The sequence below is a fragment of the Phalacrocorax carbo genome, chromosome 2, assembly GCF_963921805.1.
Source record: "Phalacrocorax carbo chromosome 2, bPhaCar2.1, whole genome shotgun sequence".
NCBI lineage: Eukaryota > Metazoa > Chordata > Aves > Suliformes > Phalacrocoracidae > Phalacrocorax > Phalacrocorax carbo.
In genome coordinates this window covers 134339390-134366933 of record NC_087514.1, presented here as the reverse complement: position 1 = coordinate 134366933, position 27544 = coordinate 134339390, and the positions used below count along the sequence as shown (strand labels likewise).

Genomic DNA, 27544 nt, shown 5'->3' with positions numbered 1-27544 from the left:
TTTATTCTGTAATACAGTACACTCCAGTGGCTGCCTTCCAAAAATGCTGTCTTGAATATCTGCTTATAAATAGAGCAGCTCCAAATCACTCAGGTTCATGACTCCAGCATTTCATTGAAAGATAAAGACTACTTTGACAGTGGCACAGATACCAGCTTTCAGAATAGAGCCTCTCTGAAAGCCTGAAGGACTGCTTACCTCTTTCAGTAGCAACCCTTACTCTTGCAGAGCTCCACATTAGCACATCAGCTTTAAAAATTTTTGTAGTCTTCAAAAAAGAGTATGATATGTCATGGAGTGTGGATTGACATGGAAAAACACTGCTACTTTTATTTGACAAAATCCAAATCAGCCAACTACTTCTGTCACTTGCCCTTTTGCCATTCAGTGGAAAACAGTGCCATCAGCAGAGGATGATCCTTTCTCCAGTCTCTCTTTCAAGCCTTTCACACTTTTCACAATCTTAGAAAAGAGATAGGTACTCCATAATTAAGGCAACATGCAAGCTACCTCTATAAGCCTCATTTGTAATCTCTGAAAAGTTGTTGAAGTCTCTGAGGTTTCCAGAAGTTTCCTCCGCAGCAGGGCACTAATTTGTATTGATTTTCCTCTTCCACTGACGCTGGGAAGAGCAAGAACCTTACACTTTGTCTCTCATTGTGGCAGTGCTTGAAAATATTCCCTTGGACAGCATGAAGAGAAGGTCAGAGTTTGAGGAATTAAAGCTTTGACTGATACAGATCTCTGCTGGTACAAGGGCAGAGACAGTAAGTCCCAGAAGATAAATAGGGCTTTCCCACTTCAGGGTTGTTTACTTGGATGAGGTGCCAAAAGGCACTGTAAAGGGGAGCTGTCCCAAGGAAATGGGACACACAGCACAGCTGGACTTTACTGAAGTTGGTAGTCCAGTTAAGTGTCCAGCCAGCATTCCCAAGACTGAGACATAGAAATGTGTAGATAATTCTGAGAATTCTGCACTAATGCACCCTTTAAATGATGGACCTGATGCTGAGGTCATGACCTATCTAAGTCCCTTTGGCATTGTATCTCTGGACTTCTGTCACAGGGGACTGCACTGGAGAGATCACAAGGTAAAGGGCATAAACATGAGAAACTAGTGAAGGCCCAGGGAGTGAGACAATATGCAAACTTTTGGAAGGTCAGTACTTTACTGTATAGTTTTGAACATATGTGAAGAGTTGTTCTTGATTAAGAAAGAAAAAAAACCAGTTTCAAGCTGGAAGTTTCTGACTGAATTCATTTTAAGGATTAATGATTACCCTCAATCATCAAAGGCTACATTGCAGCTTTAGAACAGGGAGTTGTGACATCCATGGTGTCACCAAGGTACCTGTAGAGCATTAAGCCTGCCATGTTAAGCCATTTTCAATGATAGAATAATGTGTATCTTTGGGTCATGATTCTAAAAGGTTTTAAATGCATGTCTATCTGTGTTGGGTTTTTTTTCGAGATACTCAAATTTTTGCTTGTATCACAGCATTGTTATTAATTGTATTAACACTAAAATTTACACATTCCTGAATGTTCTTCAACAGATACAATAGCGTGCAACAATAAAGTATTTACAGCTTCCCTTCAGAGATTAGTAAAGTACATGCCATGATATTGCTAACCTGTGTGCAGGTGGGACACTAGGGAGTTACACTTTTCTGTGAAAAGTACAAACGGGTACTGTAGAAATGCTTCCAGGAATAAGAACACAAGGTACCTTAGACAATGATCAGAAAAGTAACATGTTTAGGTCAGTAAAGACATCCAGGATTGTCTTTAAAAAAAAAAAAAAAAAGTTAAAGTTTGCAGGTCAAGAAAAGAAATTAAAGTGGTCAGCATCTCTCAGAATAGAGCTCTCAGGTCTCATCCATTCTCCACCTCTGTGAGATAATTGGGAAGTAAAGGGGAAAACAGAGGGTTGGTGTAATAGTAATGAGCAAGCAGATGAGAGAAAACAGAGTAGAAAGAAATTGTAGATGAGACAGAGTAGAGGAAAAGATGAGAGAAAACAGATGGAAGCCAAAAAGCCAATGAAGTGAGAGAGACAAGACTCTAATGATTTACACAAGACATGGTGGAACTAGTCTGGATAAAATAAAAAAAAAGAAGAAACTTATACCCTCAGTCCAACTTCAGACTAAAACAAATCTTTAATAGGATTTTAAAAATGTTAAGGCAAAACTTTGTGAATCTTTTCATCCTGGAATTAGAAACAGAGATTCTATAACAGGATATTCTGATAGTATGACCTTCCATAGATAAGATTGAAATAAACATCAAAACATTTACATGTTTATATGAACCAAACTTCAAACCCCTTGAGGTCTATTCTTTGCTAATATAGACTTCCTTTTAAAGCTGTACAGAGCCTAAAATTGAATGCATGGTTAACAAGATAAACAAAACCCATGGTTTTTAAAATATATCCTAGAACACCATTTTTTCTCACATAAGCCTGGTCTAATAATAGTCTTCATTCCTTTAATAATAAATCATTTTTTGCATTTATATGGGTTTGTGAAATAAAAAAAAATTCTCATTGTATTTTTTTAAATTATAAAAGGAGAATGTAGGAACTGTTAAAGAGAGCACAAGTCTGAAGGAACTGCATAACAGGATTTGGCTTCACTTGCAATTAGAAATAGAGCCAAATTGGAAGATGCATGTGTACCCTATATCTGTTGAAACAACATATGCCTTTTTCAATTTTAAATTGTTTTTATCTGTACAGTATCTGCATGAATTATAGAAATACTTAGTATTCTAGAACTGCAGCAGCTTCTTTAAGCCATTTTTGAGCTGTATTCACCAATAGTTAGCGATCCTGCTAAAAGGAATTCTTCTTAGATTACAAGCTAGAGTAATTCTCACTTGTTGGTTTAGTCAGTGATTTTTTCCCCCCATGATCAGGCCAGAGTTCTCCTTTGGTGATTCAATGGAATTTAAAGAGAATGGAATAGAGCCAGAGGGAAGATGAAAATATCAGCCTTGGCAGGATGAGCTGATTTTTAAGTACTCTTTGCTCTTTGATACTCCTCATCTCTATCATTGCTTTTTTGCTGAAGAAAGCAGTGCAGCGAGGTGGTGGGAAAGCTGGCTTGCTTTGTGTCATAACAAGCAAGACTTTACCAGTTCTCGTTCCACAGTCAAGTCTCTTCAAAGATAACTATTTCCTTCCTGACTGTGGGTTTCCACTTGGACTGACAGGTTGCCAGGATTCCTAGTGTCAGGGCACCAAATGCTGTTTGAGATTGGAATTAAATGTCAGGATTCACAATTAAAAGCTCAGATTTTTACTAGAATTCAGGGTATACAATAAAATAAAGAATTTGTTAACTATTTAAAGGCTATGACATGAAATTTAAAATTATATTTGTGCTACTGCATTGTCTTTTTAAAGCTATACTGGATAAATAATATACAACATAGAAAACAACTATTTGGTACTAGATAAGAAAATTCGTTGCAAACTACTTGATTAGCAATGTCTGTCAAGTGGGCAGAACTAGGTGAAAAAAAAAACACATGAATTGCCCAATACCTGAGAAGATAAAAGAGAACATTTTATATATTATCTGATTAATGTTATGGATTCAAAAATGTCAGAAAATGTTGAAATTAGGACTGGAAAATCAAAATCAACTTAGATGATTATATATACAGCCCTTCTGTAGTTATCCTTAACATTATACTAACTTAGGGTTCTGTTTTTTCTTCCAAAGACTGAACTATCTTACAGAAGAACAATACAGATTTTAATAAGTAATTTTTTCCTTAGTTGTTCCTGCTGAAGGGCTGACAAATTCCTTTTGCTTAGGTGCCAAGAGTCTTCTAAGCTTTCTTGAAGGAGCTACAACTTAGAAGCCTATTGGATCACCTCCCATGTATTAGCAATGATAAAAACTTCCTCCTATTCACTGTAATTGCACAACTCTCTATGACAGGTTTGGCAATGTTATGTTGGAACCGTAATTTTAACAAAAAGTAGATGGGAAGATTGTGCCAAATTTCTCAGCTGGTGTAAAATTCCTTATTTTTAAATATAGGTTGGCAACTGGAATTGAAGAACACACAGCAACAAGATCTTTGCAGAGTTTTGGGGACAGTTGGTAATCCAAAGAGAGCAGCATGAAAAGTGCTGCATTTGAACTAGTCCTTTGTGCAGTTTACAAGCTCTGTTGGCAATTTTAAGTAAGGAATTTAAAATGACAAAAGGATTTCATAAATAAATGGTAACTTATTTGCAGTAAGCACACTAGAGCTGATTAGAGTCTAATCCTTAGGAGATAAACTGTTATGAACTCCTGAAGGGGCTTGTGGAATACTTGGAAAATGAATATTTTATCAAATATATTTTGGCTTTGGTAAAAGTTCAAGTTTTTGGACAGAGTGAAGAATTTGAATTACATGATACCTAGATATTGTGTCATCCAGATATCAAATCTGGAAGAACAACTATTTTTTTTTTTTTTAATGAAGTCAATTTGAATGTACATTTGACTTACATTTATTACAATGTTTTCTGAAACTTCACAATTATTTTACTGATGTATTCAATCTAAGTTATTATATTATTTTGACTGTCACTCTGAGAGATAAGTGCAACAAAAATAAATCTAGAAGTGGAAATCATGCTTAGGGATGTTTTTGTTGCAGTTTCAACATTGTAAATTGAGACAGACATTGAAAAAGGAACTATGTGATTCAGTTCATTCTTACATTTTCTTGAAATTATAATCAATCTCAGTTTCCAAGGCAACTGACTACATGAGGATGGACCAGCCAATAATGGGAAACAGCTTTCTCTTTTATTACTGTAACATATGGTAGAAAAAGTCTTTTTTGTTTCACGCTGTTGAGGAGGCTATCCAATTTATCACTCCAAATAGGATCCAAAAATGATTAAAATAGTGTGAGCACTTCAGTTTTGTAACAGAAGTGCAGAGACATTAGTTCTATGGGGGGAAGGCGAATTCAAAACCATCCAAATGTCATTTTTAGATGCTCTTCAGTTAAATGCAAATTTCACCTTGATTTTTCCTCTGACCTTCTTCAGGGGTCCTGGCAACATGAAGAGTTGGTGCAAGTGATTGTATTGGCAAATGGATTAGCATTGTATCAGTATGACTCTCTTGGGGTGAGTGGAATTGCCTTTCTGCTGTAAAATGCCTGGCACAAATAAAAGGCTTCTTCCATGTGCACCACTGAAAGAGTTATGATTGATCTAGGACCACAAGACTTTCTGCATTTCTTTTGCAGACGTCAAATAAAATCTATTATGAGAAATGTTGGCTCCATGAAGTCAAAGGAAGCTTAAGTAAAATATTAAATCACATCGCAGCATATCTGCATTTTCATGTTTTGTTTCTCAGACTGAGATTTCAACTGCTTTGCTGTTCACTATTCCTTCCTTATTAAAAAAAAAAAAAAAAAGAAAAAAACCAAACCTGTGAAACATTTATGCAGGAGTCATGTTATTGCTGAATTCTGTGGTGTTGTCTTCAATTCTTATTTTTCAGAGCTCTTTAGTTTTCCTTTTTTTCTTCTATTCCAGATGTGCTTAAGAAAAGCTTTTGTTTCCCTCATTGTGTCTGTGAATGGGAATATATATAGTCCTTTTTTTAAATATTATTTAAGTTTCTCTGAACCTGGTACAATATCTCTTGACCATCTTGGGTTTTGTTTCCGATGTTGTATTAACACAGATTCCTTTGTGACGTTCATACTTTATTAAACTTCCTATTCGTGAGATTGATTCCTCAACATTTAAAGTTCTTTCCTCTATGAAAATGGTACACTTTGCATTTCAGGTATAAAACCATATTTTCTTCATACTACTGAAATCAGAAACAAAATTCCCATTTTCCTCAACATGTCATATTTGGCTTCATATTTCCCTAAGCCTTTGTTACCTCCAGTCCTTTCTTTGACTTCACCCTCTAAGTTATAGGTGTAACTCTCTTGCAGGAGAGTGTTTCATATTTTAAAACATTAGCCCACCTGATGTTGCTCCCTGAATAAGTCTGGTACTTTTCTTTGTGAGTTGCGTCCTTCTAGTCATGTTCGATTCAGTTAATTTGGAAGCTTTGACATCCAATTTTCTCTGTCTTTGGAGTCTATCATATTTCTTCAGTTTTGTTGAGCAAAATGGGTGTAAGGGAAGAGGGGACAGGATAATATAAAAGAGAAAGGATTCCTCCACGCTACCCAGAGCCAACACCGGATCACATTTCTAACCAAACAGTAGCTGAAACTGCACCAGAAAAAGTTGTAGTTTCTAACACTAGGTAGTACCTAGGGATCAGTGCTTTAGTGTGAGTGTTCCCCCTCTCCCACAAGTATCTCCTCTCTGAGAATTTTGGAGGGGGAAGGACAGGGATTGAAAAGTGCTTTTCTGGGTTACCTTATATTATCTGTAAATATTTCCTCTAAACCCCCACTAAAATTATATCAGTATGGGTTCCATTAAGTGGCCTTCAATTTAGGTAAAGTGAGAAAACTTGATGTTTCTCTACTGTATAAAATCTTGTTATATGAGGGATGCTGCATTTTTGGCTATCAGAATGCAGCCCAGCTGGTCTGTTTAAATAGATGCTAGAGCACTGGGATTGTCCAAAGTAGCCCCAATTCCAATGACAAAGTTCTGTCTAGTATGAGACAAACAAATAGGCCTGTATTTGATAATACTGAAGTGTTGGAAACTGTTGCTCCCTGTAGCATCAATATCTTCCTGCTTGAATTAGAGACACTTCCTGTTGGGTAATTTGGTTTGGGTGTAAGAAAATGGCCATATGTTCCTTTTCTACCCGTATATATTGTTCCTCAGAAAAAAACAAGAGGAAGTGACATGTCTGTATCTTCTCTCTGAAAGGATGCCTCATAAGAGCTGAAAAATAAGGTTAGCCATATGACCAATTTTCTGAATAGCATTACTTCAAAGGAATAGTGACAATATAATATACAATAAAATAATAGTGGCTATGCAGAAGCTTGTGAAATTTCTATTTAATGGTAGGACAGAAAACCAGACACACAGAAAATACTTTTAAGAGTAGTTAAGAGTGTATGGGAGGAAATACAAGACAAAGCAAGAAAGCATTTGCAAGAGAATTTCTAGAGGCCCCTAAGGAAAGAATTGCTACAACTTCATATACTTTGTATTAACAACCATGTTGATGAACACAGTATGTGAAAAATTATGCTTTTGCAAATGGCCATGACCTTGATGAATAATTTGATTTCTAGAAAATGTTTGTTTTCTTTTCATTTAAAAGGAGAGAGAAAAAAAAAAACAACCTTCTGGGCAAAATGCACTTTTCAGAAATTTAGCAAATTTTGTGGTAAAAGTATTTTTTCCAACGGATTTCTGTATCATTTATCCACTCAACCTATTGCTCCCATGAAAAATGCAACCCCTCCAGTTCATCTCCCCAGGCATTTTTTGTAAGATTTACCCTCCCCTTTTCCCCACATCTCACTTTCGCAAGAATTGAAAATTACTTTAATCTTCTCTAGTGATCACTTCAGTGGTGACATAAGCAGATTGTTAAACTTGCAAACTGAGCTGTTGTACAATCAATAGCAGTAAATTTTAGGTAGCGTATTTTCCTCATTCCTGCTGTTGGTCAAACCGTATGCTATATGCCCAAACTGAAAAGCTTTTCTAAAGATTTTTTCATAAAGGAAGAGGGTAGATTTTGGACCTAGACACAAACTTCATACTCCAGAGCCCTCTTCTCTTTTTAATTTACCCAGAACACCACCATTTCCTTCTTTTCCCCAATTCCACCATTCCTGTGGAGTGTAAATGAAACAGGAACTATGCTTTCCTTTCTCTTATACTGTTCTTAGATTGCTAAGGAATTTTAAAAGTGTCAGGTACTCTAAAAATACACTGAAAGCTGGAACATGCTCAAAATAATATGTGTTTTCATAGACAGATGAAATTCCTCCGAGAAGATACCATGCTATCATTCATTTTGTGAACTCTAGAAATGCAATACATTGTGGCAAGTTTTTACCTCTGTATTTAACCATTTCTGATATTATAACACCTTTGTCTTCTTAGGATCAATCTTATTACTATGTAATAAGATATTACTATGTAATAAGATTTACTAGGAGCAGTGAACTGTTTTAGTAGCATTATTAATTTATGATGTTAACATTTTAGGCCAAGTCCACTGACTTTTATGATAAAATACTGTTGAAAGAAATTACATAGGCAAAACTGATAATTATTTTGTTATAGAAAATACTGTAGTATGCTCAGGCTTGATAGAAATGTAATGTTTTCTAAGCCACCATGCAAATTTTAAAACAGAACACTTGAAATACCCCCAAATGTCATTATTATATTTATGGCAGAAGATTTACATTTGGTTTTTTTTTTTCATAAAATAAAGTAATAACAAGAAATGGGCACTGAACTGATTTTTCTGATAGGAACATGTTACGCCATGAAAGCTAAATGCTATCTTAAATAATACTTGTGGGTAAAATTTGGCAGTGTATAGGCATGTGTCAGTACCATTTCCCATACATGTTATAATGGCTTAGATAGAAAAATAATTGACTTAAAATGGTGGGATCCCATATTTATTGCATTTTACTTTCTCAGTGTTGGTGATGCTATTTTAAGTCATGCTGTGTTTTATTTTAAGCTCCGTCTTTGCAAATTAAACCTCTGTTTCCTCCTTCTCATATATCATCTTCAGTTGTATAGCTCTTGGAAGCAACATCAGTCTTTTAGCTACCAGCTGGAACTTAGTAAATAAGCTTTATTTATGTTGCACAGGTTGGCATGGCACCAACCAGCTTTATTTGAGAACTGAGAAATAAATGAAAGGTAAAAAGACAGTAAATTTTTCTTTCATCATGCCAGTGCTTCCACAAATAAGACTCTAAAAAGACAGAGGAACATTTAATAGAAAATGTAGATTTTTACTCAGTCACTTTTCAGGGTAAAAGTGTTCTGTAAGGAGATATCCTGCTATTGCGTGTGCTATCTTGGCCTATATTTCCATAGCAGGCTTTATATTTGCATACTGGCAGCTGGAAGTCTTTGATCCTTCCAAGGTAACCTCTTCTGTCAATGTATAATCGTCTGAGAGATCCTTAGACCCAAAGCCTTTGAGCAAGCCTACTTACCATAACTTTTAGCCAACCCCTTTATCCAATACTACTGAACTTTGAATGACTCAGTTCTGAATATGGATGTGAATGTGCATGGTACGTGTGTATATGTATTTGCCCATGCTTCCTGAAGTTGGATAATTTTATTTGACTACGCTATTAATTCTTAAGTGATTTCTGAAAACCACAGTTATATTTTTCTCATACTTTTCCTGTTTTTTAACTTTTTCTTATTTTGGTTCTTTTTGTACTAGTTTAGAGGCTCTAACTGAGGCATACTGCAGATCAAATGTAGAAGAGTCCTTATAATTACATTGAAACCACCTTTCTAAATAATAATAATAATAATAATGGAAGGATCAGCAGATATTGTAGTCAATATTTCTTATGCTTTTTGAGTACTTAAGATGTTGCAATTCCAGCTGCAATAGAATTCAGGAAACTTGAATGCAGGATGCCAAAATAATTATTCATTCAAAAAGGAACCCACAAATAATAGCCTTAGGCTCTGAAAATGTCTCAAAAAGCCAAAGAAAGAAAAATTTTTTTAAAAAGGCAAAGCTGTTGGTGCTTCTAGTTCATTCACTGGCACTTAGATATCCCTACAATTATAATGTTTGAAATTACTAACTTGGTTGCATCAATGGAAGACCTTGAACCTTTAAACAATTTGGCATGCCCTTAGATTTAATAACATGTGTAAAACTCAGTGAAATGATCGTGATTTACAGTAGTGAGGATTTTGAATTCATGTGGTACCTTTTGCTCCTTGAAGAATAAAATAAAAATATATTTGGTATCTTCAGAAAGCAAATAAGGTAACTATAAAATAAAAAATAAGGACAAGAATATTGACTGTGTTTATTAAAAATAGAGAAGAAATAAAATTATTTAAAAGATATAGAAAAACAACCTATAAGGATAAAAGAAAAGATATAAAAATAAAGCCTATAAAGATAAAACTTATATAAAAGATATAACTTAGAAACTAACACAGATAAAATCTGCAGAATTTAGGCATACCTTGTAGAATAAGTCCAGGACAAAGCTCATGGTCAGATGACACTCAGCAAGGAGTTTTGGGGGAAAGGTCTCATGTTTGACCTTGGTGAACTTGGCTGAGAGTAGAACTGGCATAAAGAAATGTCATGAAGCTAAACCAAAATGTTAGTGAATGACAGTAGCATAAACTCAATTAATACGGAGGAAAAAAATTATCCAATAGTTGTACAGAAATGTTATGTAGCTTTTTGTGAAGATAGACATGATTTGATATTGTGTTACATTAAAACATATGTGCAAACAACACATAAAAATAATAGATACCATAAGTTCCACATACCTGTTGGGGCAACCTTTTAAATAGTTTCTGATCTATTCATATCAGGGCACGTTGAGCAATGCACTTAAACTTGTGTAATTTTAAGGTAGGGCAACATAGTGATTGCTTAGAGCAATATTTTGTTTGCAGGATGTGAAACTGAGAAACTAGGTAGACCTACATTCTTTCAAACAAGAGACTGGGTCTCCATTTGATGGAAAAACCCCCTCTTTAAAAGCATTAATGTGTTACATATATATTTCTTGCAAAATACAGGTCTGGTATAACTGAATAAATAACAGTGCTTTTATAGTATTTTCTACTAGTTGAAGTGGTGGACTTAGAGTCTTTTGCAATTTTTTTCGAGGTTTTTCCAGGGACAGCTAAGTAATTTATTCAAGTCTTTTACCAGCTTTTAGTTTTAGCTGATTCATCTGTGAAGTGGGCACAAGAAATGCTTGCTTTAGAGGACTATGCAATCAGAAACAGCTATACTGATTTATACCAGCTGAAGATATGAGCCTTTCCATTTATTAATGTTCTGAAAATGCTTTGAGATACTGGATGAAAATACTGAGGGATTTTAGCGAAAGAGCAGATAATTTATGTTACTAAGCCATTCCAATCTGCAGTTTTAGAACAGTGAGGATTTTTCTCCTCGGCTACATAAATTACTGTCCTGGGCTGGTATTCCTGTTCGTTTCCTTTTTAAATTACCAACACAGCAGAAGAATTGTAGCTATTTGCATCAGCTTAACTTTCTTTGGAGATTTCCAGCTCTGTGTGATGGTACTTTCAGAGTCGTTTCTGGGTTGGTTACTTCTCCGCAATCTCTTCTGGGAGAACAAATGTTTGGGAGCATCCTAACCATGTGCTTTAAATGTACAAAAATAGAATGGAAGAATAAAAGGAACAGAGTCCCTTGGTAGAATCTCTTTAATGTCTTGCATCTGATGTTCAGATTGGTGGGGAGGGGATGATCACATGCCTGATGTTTTCTCTAGGACTACACCCAACTGGAAGCCATCCCCTGGCTTCTCTGCAGACAGCAGCATACCCAAATGGAACATATTAATTCTTTGGGGAAATCTCCTTAGTGGGACAAAAAGGAATCTTTTCAACTTCCCAGACACATGCTCTGTTCCCAGTACCATCAGACTTAAAGGAGGATCTGCACTACCTTGGGCTGGAGGACACAGTTTCATTGTAACTGCAAGGTTTAGCATAGATAAATAACTCCTGTGATCCAGCTGCTCAAGCTTTCAGACTTTGACATGTTTATTAATGAAAATGTGAGAGAAAAGAAAGAAACAGTCAGCCAGGTAAGATGTCCCTGTAACTCTGCTGTCATCATTAGGTGAATATGGTATACCAAATATTTATGCTTCTATATGATTCAGGATCACAGAAAATAAATATCTCTTTTATGTGTTTTATTTTCTTTGGAGAAAGGAGTAGAGGAGAGTGTGAGTCATAGTGGAAGAATAAAATTCACCTCTTTTCTGACAAAAACTACTCATTTCACCAGAGAAGGATCCTAGCATTAACTTCTGTTTGCTGATTACCGCCGCAGCCCAACTGGCTTCAAGCAGGAAGCTGATGACCTGCCAGTTCCCAGTCTGTACCTGTCTGGTGACCCATGGCCAGAAGCCAAATCATATTTCTTACTCCTGCTGTGGGTAAGATAATCAGTGTTCCTACCTAGGTCTGAGTGCAGGCTGCCTATGCACCCTTGCAAAGGATTTCTGATGAGCAGAGTTCTGACCCTTCGCACCGTAACAAATCCTGCCAGCTGCAGCCTGACTTCTGAGCGTAGGGCTGGTCTGAGGAATTTGGGAAGGTTAACATGAATATCTAGTAGTGTATGATCAATGCTAATTGTATGCTTTAAAAAATATTTGTTTTCTGTTGTGATCTGTTTCAGAGGATTCTCTTCTTAGGCAACTGTGAAGGGAAGTGGAGCTCCTGGTTATGGAGCTCCTGAGGAGGCAGTCAATGAATGATTTCTCTTTCTTACACCTTGCTGTGCCCGTCAGAGTGTAGATGAGCTGGGAAAGGAGCAAGATACAGGGTCTGATGATTCTGTACTCCCAAGAGACAGTGAAGGGTCAGGAGCTGTCCTTGCCTGTACAACTGTCCTCACTCTCCTCAGGTAGGAGAAGCCTGTTTATGAGAGAGAAGTGAGCTTCATGTTGCTCGAATAAAAAAAAAAAGGGATGGAATCTAGTGCTTTGTGTAGGCTTTCTTTACAGTTGCCAACCTCAAAACATTTTTCTAAAGGCAGTTATTCAGGGATAATAAAGGCACTGAAGCCTGAGAGGTGGCAAATACCAAAAGGTTTTTTTTTTGTCCTGGTGAAATGTAGTCCATATTTAAAAATGTAGATATATGATTCTTTATAGCACTTCATAAGATAGGAAAGTATCTGTTGCTTTTGTGAAAGAATTTACATATGTGTTTTGTGCCACAAAGGATTTCCTGCCAAGGCCAGACAAAGGTTAGAGAGGTCTTACCTACACAAAGTCCAAAACAAAATGCTATGATGCTTTCCATCACAGTAGTTATTCAAAAGAGGAGCGACCTTAAATGTCTATGGGTTAATGTAGAGGAAGAGTGGATTAGAGATTTAGGAACTAGATGTCTATATGGGCCTCTCTGCAATTGAGAGACTTGCAGCTGTCATCTTTTTGAAAGACCAAATAGTAGTCTTGGCTGCTGTAACAAGGACCACGGACACCCAAGATGTTTTAGAGAAAAGTCAGGCTTGCTATCCTAGTAAAGAGATTACATTTTCCATAATGTCTTTTTTAAAGAAAAGTCCTTAAAGTTTCTTTTCAGTATTAAATCAAGAACAGTATAAGATGGATGAGCTCTTGCATTCCAGGTCCCTCAATATTACGGAGGACGAAGGAGAAATGAACAATGACAAAGATCTTGTGGGCACATAGGTTAACTCTTCTGGTACATAGTATGCTGAGTAGCAGCAGCAAAGTTCTGTCATAATTTGTGTGACAGTATAATAGCAAAAGTAGGGTGCTATTCAGGTGAAATTTAACAGACACTGTGTACATTTCTAAAAGAAAAAAATTTTTCTTTCTGGAAAACCCTCTTAGGTCTTATTTTAGTCATGTGAATTCAGGTAATACTGAAAGCAGTAACAGAACAGTGAATTCTGAATGCTACCTCGTTATTATCGTTATAGCCTTCTCCTTCCTTTAGCTGAGATTCCTATATATCATTTCTGTGGAGATTTATGAATATGCTACTATTTCATGTTCAGTACTATTAAAGATGGTGTTAATAGCTATTCCTGGTGCTTTCTGTTGAAAGACCTTGCTTTCAGTATTTAATAATTTTACTAATGTTATTCAGTGTGGCTGGCAGTTTTCATGTCAGACGTATTTATTTGACAAAAATTTTGACCTGTGGCTAAACAATTTTTGCTGCCTCTAAGAATGAGATTAAGGGTCAAATGCATTCTTTTGCCCAAGTTATAAAAAAATGTGCTGACATCTTTATGCTTTTGAGCAAGGTCTTGAAATGTGGTAGAAGTGTGGAAGATTTTCTCAATGTTCCAAATTACAAGACTTTCAAAAATCTCACTCTGTGTTAGCCTGGTTAGGTTTGTTAGTGTTCAGCAACTTGAGTTTCCAGAGCTTCTATCTGCACTGAACACACTCCACCCTCTGACTCCTGAGCATTGTCTATGCTGTACTCCGTGGTGCTGCATTTTATTTGACATGAAGAAATAAAAACAAGAGCCTGACTTGAATTTGAGGAAATGTGAATGGAGAGGAGGAGGGCAAAAGCCCAAGTGGCTGCAGATAGGGAGGGTTCTCCATAGGATCCCTCCTTCTTTCAGTGTAGAAGATATATGGTGATTTGGGGACAGACCAAGATTGCATATCAACCACAGTCCTCATCACTAATCAGGATCCGTGCCACATGTGTTGCAGATGTGGGGAAATTTGGGAAGTATGTGTTGCTTCAGACAATGAACGTATAATTAGAGTATCAAAAGGTATGTACATAAGAAAGATAAGATGTGGTTGCATAGGAGATCTTTATTCCTGTTAGTGTTCCCTAACTTTTTGGAGATTAGCCTGCAAAAATGTTCAGTCACTGTAGTGTATAAAGTAATTATTCATATGTGTACTTTGTGTGTTATATAGTTATACGTCATGGAACTACAGGAAAAAGACCTAGAGAGAAGTAATCTGACCTCCTGCCTCAAGGCCATGTCAGCTTGAACCTGTAGCAAGCTTGATGGATATTTGTTTTACCTATTATAAAAAACTCAAAAAGATGGAGACTCTTCAATGGTTTTAATAATTTTATTTAAATCATTATCTGTCCTTACTATTAAAAAGCTTCTTCCAATGTCTGAACTACAGCTTTCCTGCTGCAACTACTTCATGTCCTATCCACAGTGGAAATGCAGAACAGGTTATTTTTTTCCTCTTGTAATAACCACTTACATATTTGTGGACTTTTATCATGTTTACTCTCATAATTACAATTCTTATAATTTTATCCACGTAGGTCACATTTTTTAGAATTTTTTTATTTCCTTTTGTTCTCTCAAGTTGGTTGATGTCCTTGAAGAGCAATGCTCAATACTGGAATCCATACTTCAGCAGAGGCCTACTAATGACATGTAAAAACCAGAATATTTCACAAATTTTATCACTCTGCCTGCAGACATTTGTGGTGCAATTTCAGCGAAATCACCAGAAAAATGAAGTTGCTTTTATTCTGTTTTTCTAATGTAAAATGATATTCATTGAAATGCTGTATGTCCTGACAAAGAATTTTTACTTAGTCTGAATTCTCCTTTTCTCTCGCTAACAAGTAAAAGGAACACTTTCCTAATGTTAAAAATACCTTTAAGGAAATCAGAACAAAATAAAGTTTATAAAACACAGATCAAAAACTACACTAATGAAAAACCTAAGGAGTTTTTAAAATATTATTTGGGGGGGGGAGGGGTTGTCCCACAGAAAACCTTAATCCTTCAACAAAAACATGATCTCTTCAGCCTAAGTAGATTAAATAATAAAAAAATAAATATTGAACTAAGACAAATAGTATTACATGTACAAAATCAGTCTTTAGATTTTGACCAGTGTAGACCAACTGGGATTACCTTGAGGTAATATGTTTGGAATAGAACATTCATTTGTGTATTTGCCTTTTAATGTTAGTGATATCCCCCTGAATTAGCACAGTCATTACAGGCTCAGCATCTGTCGCACTAGTATAAAAGCCATCCTGATACCTTCCCTTTGGAAAGTCAGCCTGAAAGAAGGCATCTGTGAGTGCAGAATGCAGGGTTTTGTCTTCTCCTTCAACACTTCTTCAATGCTTTGAGTTTGGAGAAGAGCAAAAACAAAACAACAAACTATCCCCATGGAAGTTTGTCAAGGAAGGGGTTAAAAAAGTGGAATCTCTGTGACTGTGAAGGGCTGAATTATCTTCCTGACACCAGCAGGGGTTGCTGTCACTAGTTTGTGGTTGTCACATTCCTGTTATGCTTGACCTTGGAAAGGCTTGACAACATAGTCTGGATTTGATTAAGGGAATGTCATGTTTTTCCTTTGCTAGAGTCACCCCCCACCTCGACAAACATTTAAAAATGTTAAGAAGAGAAAAAAAAAAGTTTGGAAAGCAAACATTTTCCCAAAAGAAATTTATAGTTCAAATTTACACCAAGTTCGCACTAACTGGAGCAGTCCGGGTTTCCACTCAGTCTTTGAGTGCTCTCTGTAAACCATTAGTCACTTCCCTGGAAGAGGCAGCTTTTCATAGGCAGCAGGATAAAACAGGCACAGATGTGTGCGCAATATTAGAGGCTTTGACATGTACCTGCATTATTTTTTTTTTCTCAATCGTATAAAAGTTAAAAAAGTGACTATAGAAAGAAACTAAATGAAGCCTTGGACTTGGTTTGGTTTTGGGCAACTACCATGAAGATTGGCTTAATTAAAAGAAAATATCTTGTGTTGTAGATTTTTGAGTTTGTGGCAGTTTATATCATGAAGATAGAAGTTCTTTTAATCTTTAAGATGTTGGATTTTTTCACCCTACAGGACTGTGATTATGCCAGCTGCCAATGAGTTTGATCCAGAGATTGTCTTGGTGTCAGCAGGATTCGATGCTGTGGAAGGCCACGACCCTCCGCTGGGCGGGTACAAAGTCACAGCTAAATGTAGGTATCATCACAAGGCGCATGTTTCTGAGTTGGTATTTTTTCTCTTTAGGAACCTTATTTTAGGACCAGATTACATCCATATTTCTCTTTTGTGAGATGACACGTGTGTCACTGAGGGCAGGGACTGTCCGTCAGTTAATGCCCAGAGGTGCCCGTGGAGCTACAGGTCTCGCCCAGCTCACAGACAGGGTGGAAATGAACATGCTAGCATTTCTGGCTCACTCCTTTCTGTTCCCCTTGCCATTTTTGTCTTCGTTTTTTAAAGTATTACTTTTCTGGCATTCAAATAACATTTTAGAGGTTTCATGCTTTTCAATAGGCCCCATTTTCCAAATCCTAGAGTAAGTTATTTCTCTTTAAATATATATTGGAGATTCTAGACTTTAGAGGCCTAAATCCAATCTCATATTGCTCTTTTGTTATTGTAATCTTTTCAGCTCGATGGCATTAATCCTAAATTACATCAGTGTTCATGAAGGCCAAGGTTTTGTAAAAGACTACTCTGTTGGGTCTCAATGTTTAGATGTCCATTTCAGTCCTCCAAAATGTGTGCTCATGGCAGAGATTTAATACTTTCTGAAAGACAGGTCTGTCTGAGGTGTCTCATATGTAGCACTCCAAAGTCACTGTTCTTACAGGATATTGTGGCCAGACTGATTCTGAGCCTGAGATACTAAGCAAGACTCGGTTAATGTAGTAATGCTCTGTACAGTAATGTGCACTGTAACAATGCTATATATAAAGTACTTTCCATGGGACAACACAAAAAAGGCTTCCTAATGCAATGCTGTGAATACTTTTCTTCAGTATATATACTTTTGTCCACTGTATCTCAAGAAATACTGTAATAACTCTTAAATAGTTATTAAATACGGATCTCAGCTGCTAATGACAAATGCCTTGGGAAAAGTCTGAAGAAGTCAATGAGACCTAATGGCATTTAACACACTGTACAAACAGACTCCAGCTCAGAGGATTTTGTCCTTCTGACCTCTGCCTTTTCTTACAGGTCAATAGAACAAAGTTGGTGTTTACCTCAGGAGGAGCGGGGAAGAGACACATATTTTTTATTTTCATTTTAACTGCATGATCCACAGGCTCACCTGAATACCAGGGATGAAAGCGTAGATGGAGAGCTAGAGTAGCTGTTCATGGTGGTATGCTGTGGATAGTGAGAATGCAGATATCTGTGCAAGGGTCTACCCAAAGACACTCACACAGGTGCTAATGCACCTGTGGAAAGGGAACATCCCTGTGGCGGCAAGTAAGGCGTATTGAGTTTTAACACAGCTTTTCAGGTTAATGCAGTGGTTGCACTAGGGAGGAAAGAAGTGTAGCAGCCTGTATGCATGTTTGAATATCCCTTATCTGTGTATTATGGTTTTCATAAAACATTGTGCACAAAAAACCACCCCTTTTTTAAGAGGTTTACTCACTGTATTTTTCCATAAGTATGGTTCCTGGTCAGAGGCACCATTCCATGATCTTATGTGGTAGGGAGATGAGCTTCCAACTGGTACAAAATAGATATTTGTTAGGAAGCATTGTATAATTATCTGTATTAAGCAGCTGAGAATGCATGCTACGTGCCCCTTAAGCACGCATGGTGCTCCAATAACATGCTTTGGCATACATGGTGTTCTGGCATAGCAGCTTCAACAACTTAACTAGAAATTGCAATAAGATTCATATTTTCCTCTCAGGTTAGACTGAAATTCACCCTGTCAGCGAAGAAAAACTGTTTAATATTGGAATCAGTGTTAATTTTAATTAATTAATTAATTGACTGTTCATAACTTTTTTTAGAAGGGGAAATCTTAGTACATTTTTTTAATATAGAAGGCTGCATGTCTACAAGTTGCACGTGTGTCTGTAAGCAGAAAAAGGTGATTTACAGTAGGTGGCTCTTGTTTAAATTAAGGGAAAAGCCAAGATAGACCCAGATAATGATCACGTACCTGAGGGATGAATAAAGCCTTTTGTACGGAGCCAAAGGAATTTATTATTTCCCTAAAACAAAATTCTCCACATTCCACCATACCATTTTAGAACATAGCATACTATATGTGGTATGTAGAAAAATGACAGTCTATTAAAAAAATACAGTTCAAAGAGAAACATTCATATTAAAAACTAAAAATAATCATGCAAATTTTAAATATAATTGGCTTGTACTAATTAGAAATTATGCCCAAAAGAAGTAAATGTAAAGTAAATTTTAACTTGTAAATATTCTTTCTTAATAAATCTTTTGCACTTTGTGTACACTTAATACATTGAATTTTCTGATTTCTATGACCCAATACAAATTTTACACCCATGAATTAGGAAGAGATTGACATCAAAGATGAGAACATGGGTCCTTAGCTACTAACCTTGCTGTTAAAGAGATTTAGGGAGACACTAGGTGCTTGGTAAGGAATTATATTTGTCTTTCCTTCAGATTACAGTCAAATAGAAAAAATTAAAATGTATTAACCAATCAACATTCCCAAGTCATAAAGTAAAAACCATAGGATGAAGATAACAGGTTGGACTAACTACAACCTTGGAGTAACTATATAGCAGGCAATTACATACAGAAAAAATAAGTCTACTAAATCTACACAGTTTGAGAGGTGTAAATTAGAACTTGCTTTAACCCAGGAATTTAATTTTTTTCCTATATCAATACACAGTCTGATTTACTGAGGAGTTGCCATTTCTGACTAGTGAACAAACACGTCAGCAACAAAATAGTCTTACAGGTTTTTTTGCAGCTGATTTTAAATGCATGGTTCTGATGTACATGTCAGGATTTCTCACAGTGAGGTGACTCTCAGCTGTTGTAGAAGGGTGTAGGATAGAAGGCCAACTGAGATCAGTGATGAGAGCAGAGCTAGGAGATATCTCACTTGCCTCATTTATCTGCAGCCCCATTAAGTAACAAAATCACTTATGGTCTGTTTCCATTGAGAAAAGAGATAGTGTTTAAAAAGCATTGGAAGGAAAGTGTGACTCTTTCCTTTCTTATTGCACTTATGAAACCACTTTCCCTGAGTAAATCTTTTTCTCCAACTGCCTTTGCAATTTGTCCTTGTCTGTAGATTTTTTGAGGACAAAAGTTTTCACTAAACTAATGAGTATTTAAACAGATTTTGTTTGGTGCAACGTAGAATTGAGAATGAGCATTAATTAAACATTGGTTCCAACCCCAACTTTGAGGATTTCACAGGTGCACTTTTCTTTGTGTTGGCTCTTTTTATCCTCTCAATCAAGTGCTACCGTTTCAAAAGGTGCTTGTATATAGCTAGGTACACATACACATCTTGAAACATATATTCAACCCATGTGCGTAAACTTCGCTATGGATTTTATATTCTGTTAAGAAAAAATCTGGGCTTCAGAGACTTGAGATGACTGGTGGCATATGGCAGAACTTTCTGCTGCTGGGAAGCTGTCAGGCATTTGTACCAACTATATTCCTAGTATCTTAGTTTAAAAAAAGTAAGTTTTATCAACAACACCATTTATAAGACCACCTAGGATAATTAGAAATAGTATATATACTTTTGAATGCACAACAACTTTGTCCTGAAGGTCTTCCCAAAAACAGTTGTATCTGAAAAGGAGTTTCTTTTTCCAAATATAACCTTTTTTTTCTGATAAAGACATTATCTCCACTCACAAATTCTGCCTTGCCTGTGTCTTTATGCTATGATAACTGCACCAAGTTTAACATCATAAAGCAAAGAAAAGAAAGCAAAGCACATGGCACGTTAAGCCTTTCTTGGCCCAAGATCTTGCATCAGTTATAGGTGCCAGCTCCTACTCAGAAGTTTATCTAACTTCTGGTAAGGTCTGGATCAGGTTGTCAGGGGTATTCAAACAACTTATCTCAGATTTTACTCTCTATGGCCCCTCTCTTATGACTCAAGCTTAACTTCATTAGCCAAAACAGTGGAATATTTTTTGTTTTGTCAAGTCTGTCTTTAGTATTAGCATAGTTTTGTCCATGTTACTTGGTTAAACTGGTTCCCCAAGCTGTGTGGTGAAGATGGATGAAGCAGTGGGAGCTCTCTCATGCACAAGTCTCTCATGCAGAGTAATTATTGTTGTCATTGGGATCCCTTTGTTTAGATCAGGGACTATAAAGGTGCTTTAATTTTACTGTAAAATATAATCACATAAAAGAAAAAGATGCTTTATTTCCTGACTAGCCTAATATTTCCTTTTTATTTCTAGAAATTTATTATTTTTTCAGTAAAGTAATAAACAAAATATCAGCAAAATATATTACATATTATAAAAACATAGTTGTATCAAGTCCACTTGTTGTACTGGAGCAGTAAAAACTGTATTGCCAATAAAGTATAAGAAAAATAATGGGGGAAGAAATAGAAGGGATAAAGGAGTTTTATATTTAGAATAGTAAGGAGATGCCTAAAGAGTGTGAATCTACTCTTCCATCTTATCCTGATGATGCTTAGGTGGAACTACTGAAGACAGAGCTGATACATTCTGTGCTTTATTTTATAGTTAATTTTAACAACTTCTGCTAAAGTGTATATTATCACACGGTTTGAATTCTGTACAGTGAACAGGTCTGAAAAAGAGCTGCAAGTTGTTAGATCCTGTAAGAGCACTGTTTTTAAATTTAGCTCTGCTGACTGAAGTTCTCCCTGTAACATTACCCTGAGGTGAAGTACCTTCTCTTTGTTTTATAGAGAAGCCCTTAGAATAATATTTGCATTAAAGTCACTGAGATCACTTTACAGTTCAAGTAAATATTGTACATAATTGCTCATTAAATGGTGACCATACCATAAAAAGAATAAAGTAAATAAAGAAGTGTCCAGTGAGAATGAAGGGGTTTTTTCAGGGTACTTATCTTCCTGAAGCACTGCATTTGTCAAGGACTATGATGATTTACTGGAGTTTTCCTGTTGTTTTAATCTCTTATTCCAAAGATGCTATCTGACACCAGAGTTCATATTAAGATCAGCAATTAACAGTAGGAAAAGACACCTCTGCCACTGCCGCTACCACCAGTTAAAGAGTAAATTATATTTTGAGAGTTTGGATACCTTTCTACTGTTCTGCCAAATTTGTGTTGCAAGGTTGATCCAGTGTCTAGAATATAACTGACTCTAACTAAGCTGATTCGCAACTTTTAAAGTTTTTATTTGAGAAAATTGTAATAACTCCCTTAACTTATTAAAAGCTGCATTATGCTGTGACACACTCCATTCAAGCAGGACCAATGAAAAGTGCTAAAGCTGCAAACAGTTTCCTTCCTCACTAGCCCTCGGCAGGTAGGGCTTAGAGAACTTAACTGTAACAGTGCACAATCTGTCTGATTAATCACAGCAGAGGAAACAATTAATGCTCTAAACAGTTTATTACCAAAGGATATGTGAGCCTAAGTGGTAGAAATTAATGTGTAAAAACAACCGCTGACTTACACGTAGCCTACAGGTCTTCCATCAAGGAATCTCTTCTGATGGCTGAACTGGTTCTTCTCAGAATGCAAGTAAGAGCAACCAGGTTGAACTTGGGTGTCTGTCCTTTTGGTTTGTGCTTTGTTGATTTTTTGTCCTGGAAGCACTCAATTTCTGAAAGAGTCCCCAGATAATATTGTAACTATCTACTAGACAGTACCTTGAACTGACTGGGAGTTGTTTAGGGTAAAGTGACTATAATGTCTTTGGGGAGGGACTACACTTTCTTGTGATTGTCTGAAAGACTTCCCTGACACTTGACTCTGAAAAAGAGTCCTGACTAGGATGAACGTAATAGGTAAATGTTAGACGAAGGGAGGCTAAAAGAGTCCATGCAAATTGCCAGATGACTAAACAGAATAGTAGTTTTGACTTGGTAGCTGTCTAAACACAATTCAAGTCTCTAAAAACAGCATTGCAGGCTTTTATGACACCATGTCTCATTTATTCTCTTCACAAGCAAGAGTCTTTTTGATTCAACTATCAGCACAAGAAGTTATGATCTTGGGAAGTCTGGCAGAAACAGCTTCACAGTGCAGTTCAAGTGGACTGTGTGAGCTGCTCCAACACCACATTGCCATAGAAAATGGTGGCTGCATGCCCCTTCCCCTTCTGAATTTTCTGTTATTTACCTTGCACTGGCTCTGGTTCTTATCAGATGTCTCTGCAAACACATGCACCATTAACTCATCAACCCATCAGAAAACTTAATCAACCAAAAAAGTGGAGAGATTTCTGTTGGGCTACGAAGCTGAATCAGATCACGGAAGGACCAATGTGTGCGACAGCTAGTGGAAGCGGGGCACGGGCAGTAAAGAAAGGGAGAGATGGAGTAGAATACCTTTTGGTAGCAGAAAGCTGTTAAATTAACTCAGTTGCCACAGCTGCCTTCTTGTCTGAATTCTTCTGAGATTAGAGATTTCATTTTGGTTAACATAATTTAGTTATCTCTGTGGTGCTGGAGGTGATAAGATGGTTATCCGCAGGATAGGTCTTGAGCTTTTGACTTAGAGCTGAAAGAATTGGAGGTGGGGTGGAGCAATGATCATCCATCCAGTTTTTCATGGGGGATTTTCCTGATTCATATCAAAATTTTTCCTTTTGTTCCTTTTATGTCTTGGAAACTACAGGGTACCCAGTCACTGGCAGCAAGAAAACACAGCATCGAGACTTTGTTTCCAGTTGTTGCCTTTGGAAAGCAAAGTCTGGGCTTTCTCTATGGTGACTTCTTGAAAACTAATTGAATGGTTGTTTGGTACAATACAAAAGGCATCAAAATAGATGACAAGTTCATTGGTGACCTACCCTCAGACATGAGTGTTTTCATAGGATTTATTGGGAGAAAGAAAGCATTTTGATTTCTTTTTCCTCCTAGCCCACAGCAGTGGTTGGTGCAGCATCTCCTATGGCTTGCGCATGACAATTGGATTTCCCAGGTTCCCAGGACAGATTATGTTGTATTTACTCCTGCATTTGTACTCCTTAAATTTGCTGTTGCACTGCAAATATCAGTGAATTATTTGCCAGTGACTCCAGGATGACTTACATTCATGAATATGAAAAGTAGAAAATTCCAGAAATCCTGTTCTGTAGGGAAGACTAGTTTATTGGCTCCTGTGGAAACTGAGCAGAGAATGGAATTCACTGTATAAAATTAGTGTCCTCTCTGGAACATAGCATAGGAAAAGGCAAAGGTGAAGATATAAGGGGACAAGTCGCGTGTCGTTTCCATGCCCCCCATTTAAAGAAGACATTAATGCTTGGAGAAAAACAGAAAAAAATATGAATGGACAATTCTAATGCTGGGTTGAGGAATCTGCCTTCACATGTGGTCAAGTAAGCATGTGTCAATGGCTTGGACTATGGATTTGAACCAAGAGAAACAAATCGGTGAACAATTCACCTCATTTACTGAGGCCTGGGAAATCCTCATCTTCAGACTTTGGGGCACTAATGTCTGACTGAATAGGTATTTAAAACATACCTGAAGGATTCAGAAATTTTAGCACTGATTTTGTTATTGCCCAGTGTTTTCACTGACTATCTGGTTAACTAGTATGTCTTCCAGAAAGGGTCTACCTAAGCAGGAAGAGAGAACAATTAGAAATATTAATAAATAAGCACTGATTTGACCTGCTCTTTCACTTAGCCTTTCTTTCTGTAAATCAGACAGGAGAGATTTCCATTTTCCACTCCCACTCCTGCCCCACAAACAGAAGATGTGTCTGCTGGCTAGTTAACTAACTCATGCAAGTGAAAAACCACCTGTATACTATGTTCCAGATATACAGTGCCGATCCATCTGCAGAATGCATCAGGTGCCAGTTCCTTGATTTAGGGCAGTTGCTGGGGACAGGGCAGAGGATAGATTACAATGAAAAAAAGAGGATCTACAGAACCATTAAGAATTATTTTCCCTTTTCGGTCATCTTCCTTTATCTCTTCACCTACCTCTTGTTATTTTTTCTTTCATGCTACAGTAGTGACAGTGGCTAATGACAATAACTGATGTGAGAGCTGCAAAAAAGGTAAAATTGGTGACATTTTCTCTCAGTTTTGAAATTTAAACTGACGAAATCTTTTTCCTTAGTGAAACCAAAAGACTGTCATTTAGTAGAAGAAAGAAAAGGAAAAGGCATTTTTTTCTTCCTTAGGCAGTATAAACTTGTCAGATTACAATTTAAATACAGCAAATCAAATACAAGTTTTTAGGGCCATTTTGAAACTAATGGAGTTTGACGCAGTGTTCAGCAACTTGCATGTGTCTTTCACAGGATTGGGTCCTGAGAGAAAATTGTTGAAAGACATCTCCAAATGTGGATTTCTCCATAACAAAGTGTCTGATCTTTTATAGCATCGTTGCATTGGGAATTAGGCTTGTCTTTGGGAATTTGTAAAGCCTTTAGTAGAAGAGCATGATTTATGCCTTAGAATTTAACTATTCTCTGTAATAAATAGAAATGTGCCACAAGTATTTACTTGGTTGCGCCATGGGAAAATTTTTAACATATTGTTCACAGCTTCAGAATGCTATAAAAGAAGACATGTAATTTGCAGACCGGACTATCCTTTGTGATTTCTAACCAATATATTTGATTAATATCTTTCAAAAGAGACACCAGCCAAAATGTTTACATCTTATTAGGCAGAGAAGAAGGGAGCACACACAATTTTGATTATGATCTCGGATGGTTCATTTCTTTGGGCTTCACATCCCTACTACTTAAGGCAGACTGTAACTTTAAGATGTTATCTCTTGCCTGCGCAAATAAACAGCCAGTTATGCTTTTTATGGTGGGTAGTTCTCAAACCAACAGGGGATTAGAAGATATTAGCTGGAGTTTGTGGTTCCCTGCTGAACTATCACCGGGTCCACGGATTCCTGTCCTGAATATTTCACAGGGCAAACACCTCTTATCTGGGGTGATATTCTCACACTGGCCTCTTGGCCATGGACTTCAAAAGCTGATCACAGGGAGGGCTAGAGAGGCAATAACCCTTAATATAACAGTCTCTCCTGATAGGGACAGACACGGTAAAGGTAAGGCGTCTCTGAAGTTTGCTCTTGTGTGTTTAGCCCCATGGGGTGATAAGGGGCCATCTGTTTTTTTGGTCTGCAAACTCATCTTTTTCACACTGTCCCAGTATCAAGTACACTTCAGGTCTGACTGGTATCAGCACCAGCAATTCTTCACTGGTCTGAAGAGATTTTCCTGGTATTTTTAGCTTTGATCCCAGGCAATTTTCTTAGTTGCTGTTGGTTTTTTTACCCAAGCAAACATATAAAATAAAATTAAAAAAAATAAGTTCAAGGTACTATTGGCTCAAAGAAAACAAATTATTAAAACGGGACTTACAGCACATATGTTAATTATTTGTGGGCAAACGGAAATGAATGCTTATTCATGTGATTAAACTCAAAACATCAATTCATGGCAGCAGTTTCAAAAAGTCACATATCATGTAGCACCACACAGGATTCTTGCACCTTAATTAATTGTTCAAATAGAATACCAGTACTGCCAATTGTAGAAGTTAAAAACCACTGCTTCAGACCTCAGAAATACTGTAAGAGTTTTTAAAATACTACCCAGACTTCCTTTTGTTGTGGAGCTCCCAGGGCACACTTCCTTCATATTTTAAGGTTCTCGTGCAGCCATTTCTTTAACAGTTGAAGAGTGAGATTCCATTGCAATCTCCTGATCATAATAGCTTTAATGCCAACACTTGATACTGTAATATCGGCAATACTGCAGTATCTGCAATACTTAATATATGCAATAAAATGGTGCAAGTTGCCAACACTGGCATATTTTTTTAAAAAATCAGCTTTTTAATTACCTTTGTTTGTTGTTTTGGGGGGTGGTGCTGGTGGTGGATCTTGCTTATACCAACTAATTGCCATAAAAGTGCTGGAAATGCAAGACTGTAGGTCTTAATCCCAGAAGCTTTTACTCACTTCGAGCAGTCCTGTTGATTGAGACCACTCCACCAACCTGATTAATATTTACTAAAATAAGTAATGTTTACAGGGACAAGCCTTGCATTGTAAGTATCAATATGATACAAAACCACATGCTAAAAGCTATTCAAAAACATACTCACATGAGAAAGCTGTTACTTAAATATTTCCTGAATTTTTATAGAATTAACTTGGAAAGAAAAAGGAGTAGTTCTGATGTAAAATAAATCCATTTGCAGTGCATTTAGTAGTAATTTATTTACTTCAGATTCCTTCTTTTCTCCCCATTATTGGTTATGTTTCATATAAACTAAAGTGGACCAAGGGACAGATCTTGGGAGACCTTCTTTTTTGGAAGAAGAGACTAAACATAAGTATGTATCCAGAACAACAAAATATTGCTAGTTAATAAAAATTCTTTTACTTCCTGGTTTCTGTTTATGATAGTAAATGTTAGCATGAATTAAATATTTGTTTCCTTTGATTCGTAGTCTTATGCGTTTTCTTTAGATAGCTCTCTGTAAAAAAGACTGATTCTCTAGCTATATGGTGACCAAACACTTTTCAGTATCTGGCATTGAATCCATTTAGGTGCAGTTTGCTTGTGAGACCTGGTTTCTAAATCTGTTTTTCACTTACTTAAAATGGATTAGCAATCTCAAAAAGCAAAACAAATCAAAGCCATTCCATTTAATGGTGGAATGTATCGTCCAATAAAATGTCTGGGTGTTACATGCGCTAGCTTCAAAATTATTTTCCTAATGTGATTACTTAACATTGGGTATGAATTCAGTGACTGTGTTGTATTGCAAGATGATTACTCACATATATTACCACATAATCTATGTTTTCATTTTTGATTGCAGTTTAGGCATATTGTATATGTTCTTCTGCATCTTTTTCTTATTATTAAGCAATGTTCA

The 27544-nt window shown here is 36.6% G+C and overlaps 1 protein-coding gene across 1 annotated transcript in view; it reads left to right on the top strand.

The window, feature by feature from the left end:
* HDAC9 (histone deacetylase 9) overlaps nucleotides 1–27544 on the top strand; it is a 487110-nt gene that overhangs the window by 407186 nt on the left and 52380 nt on the right. Inside the window, exon 23 of the mRNA XM_064444483.1 lies at nucleotides 16558–16676. Coding sequence (XP_064300553.1) covers nucleotides 16558–16676 — 119 coding nt within the window. The remainder of the gene's footprint in view (nucleotides 1–16557; nucleotides 16677–27544) is intronic.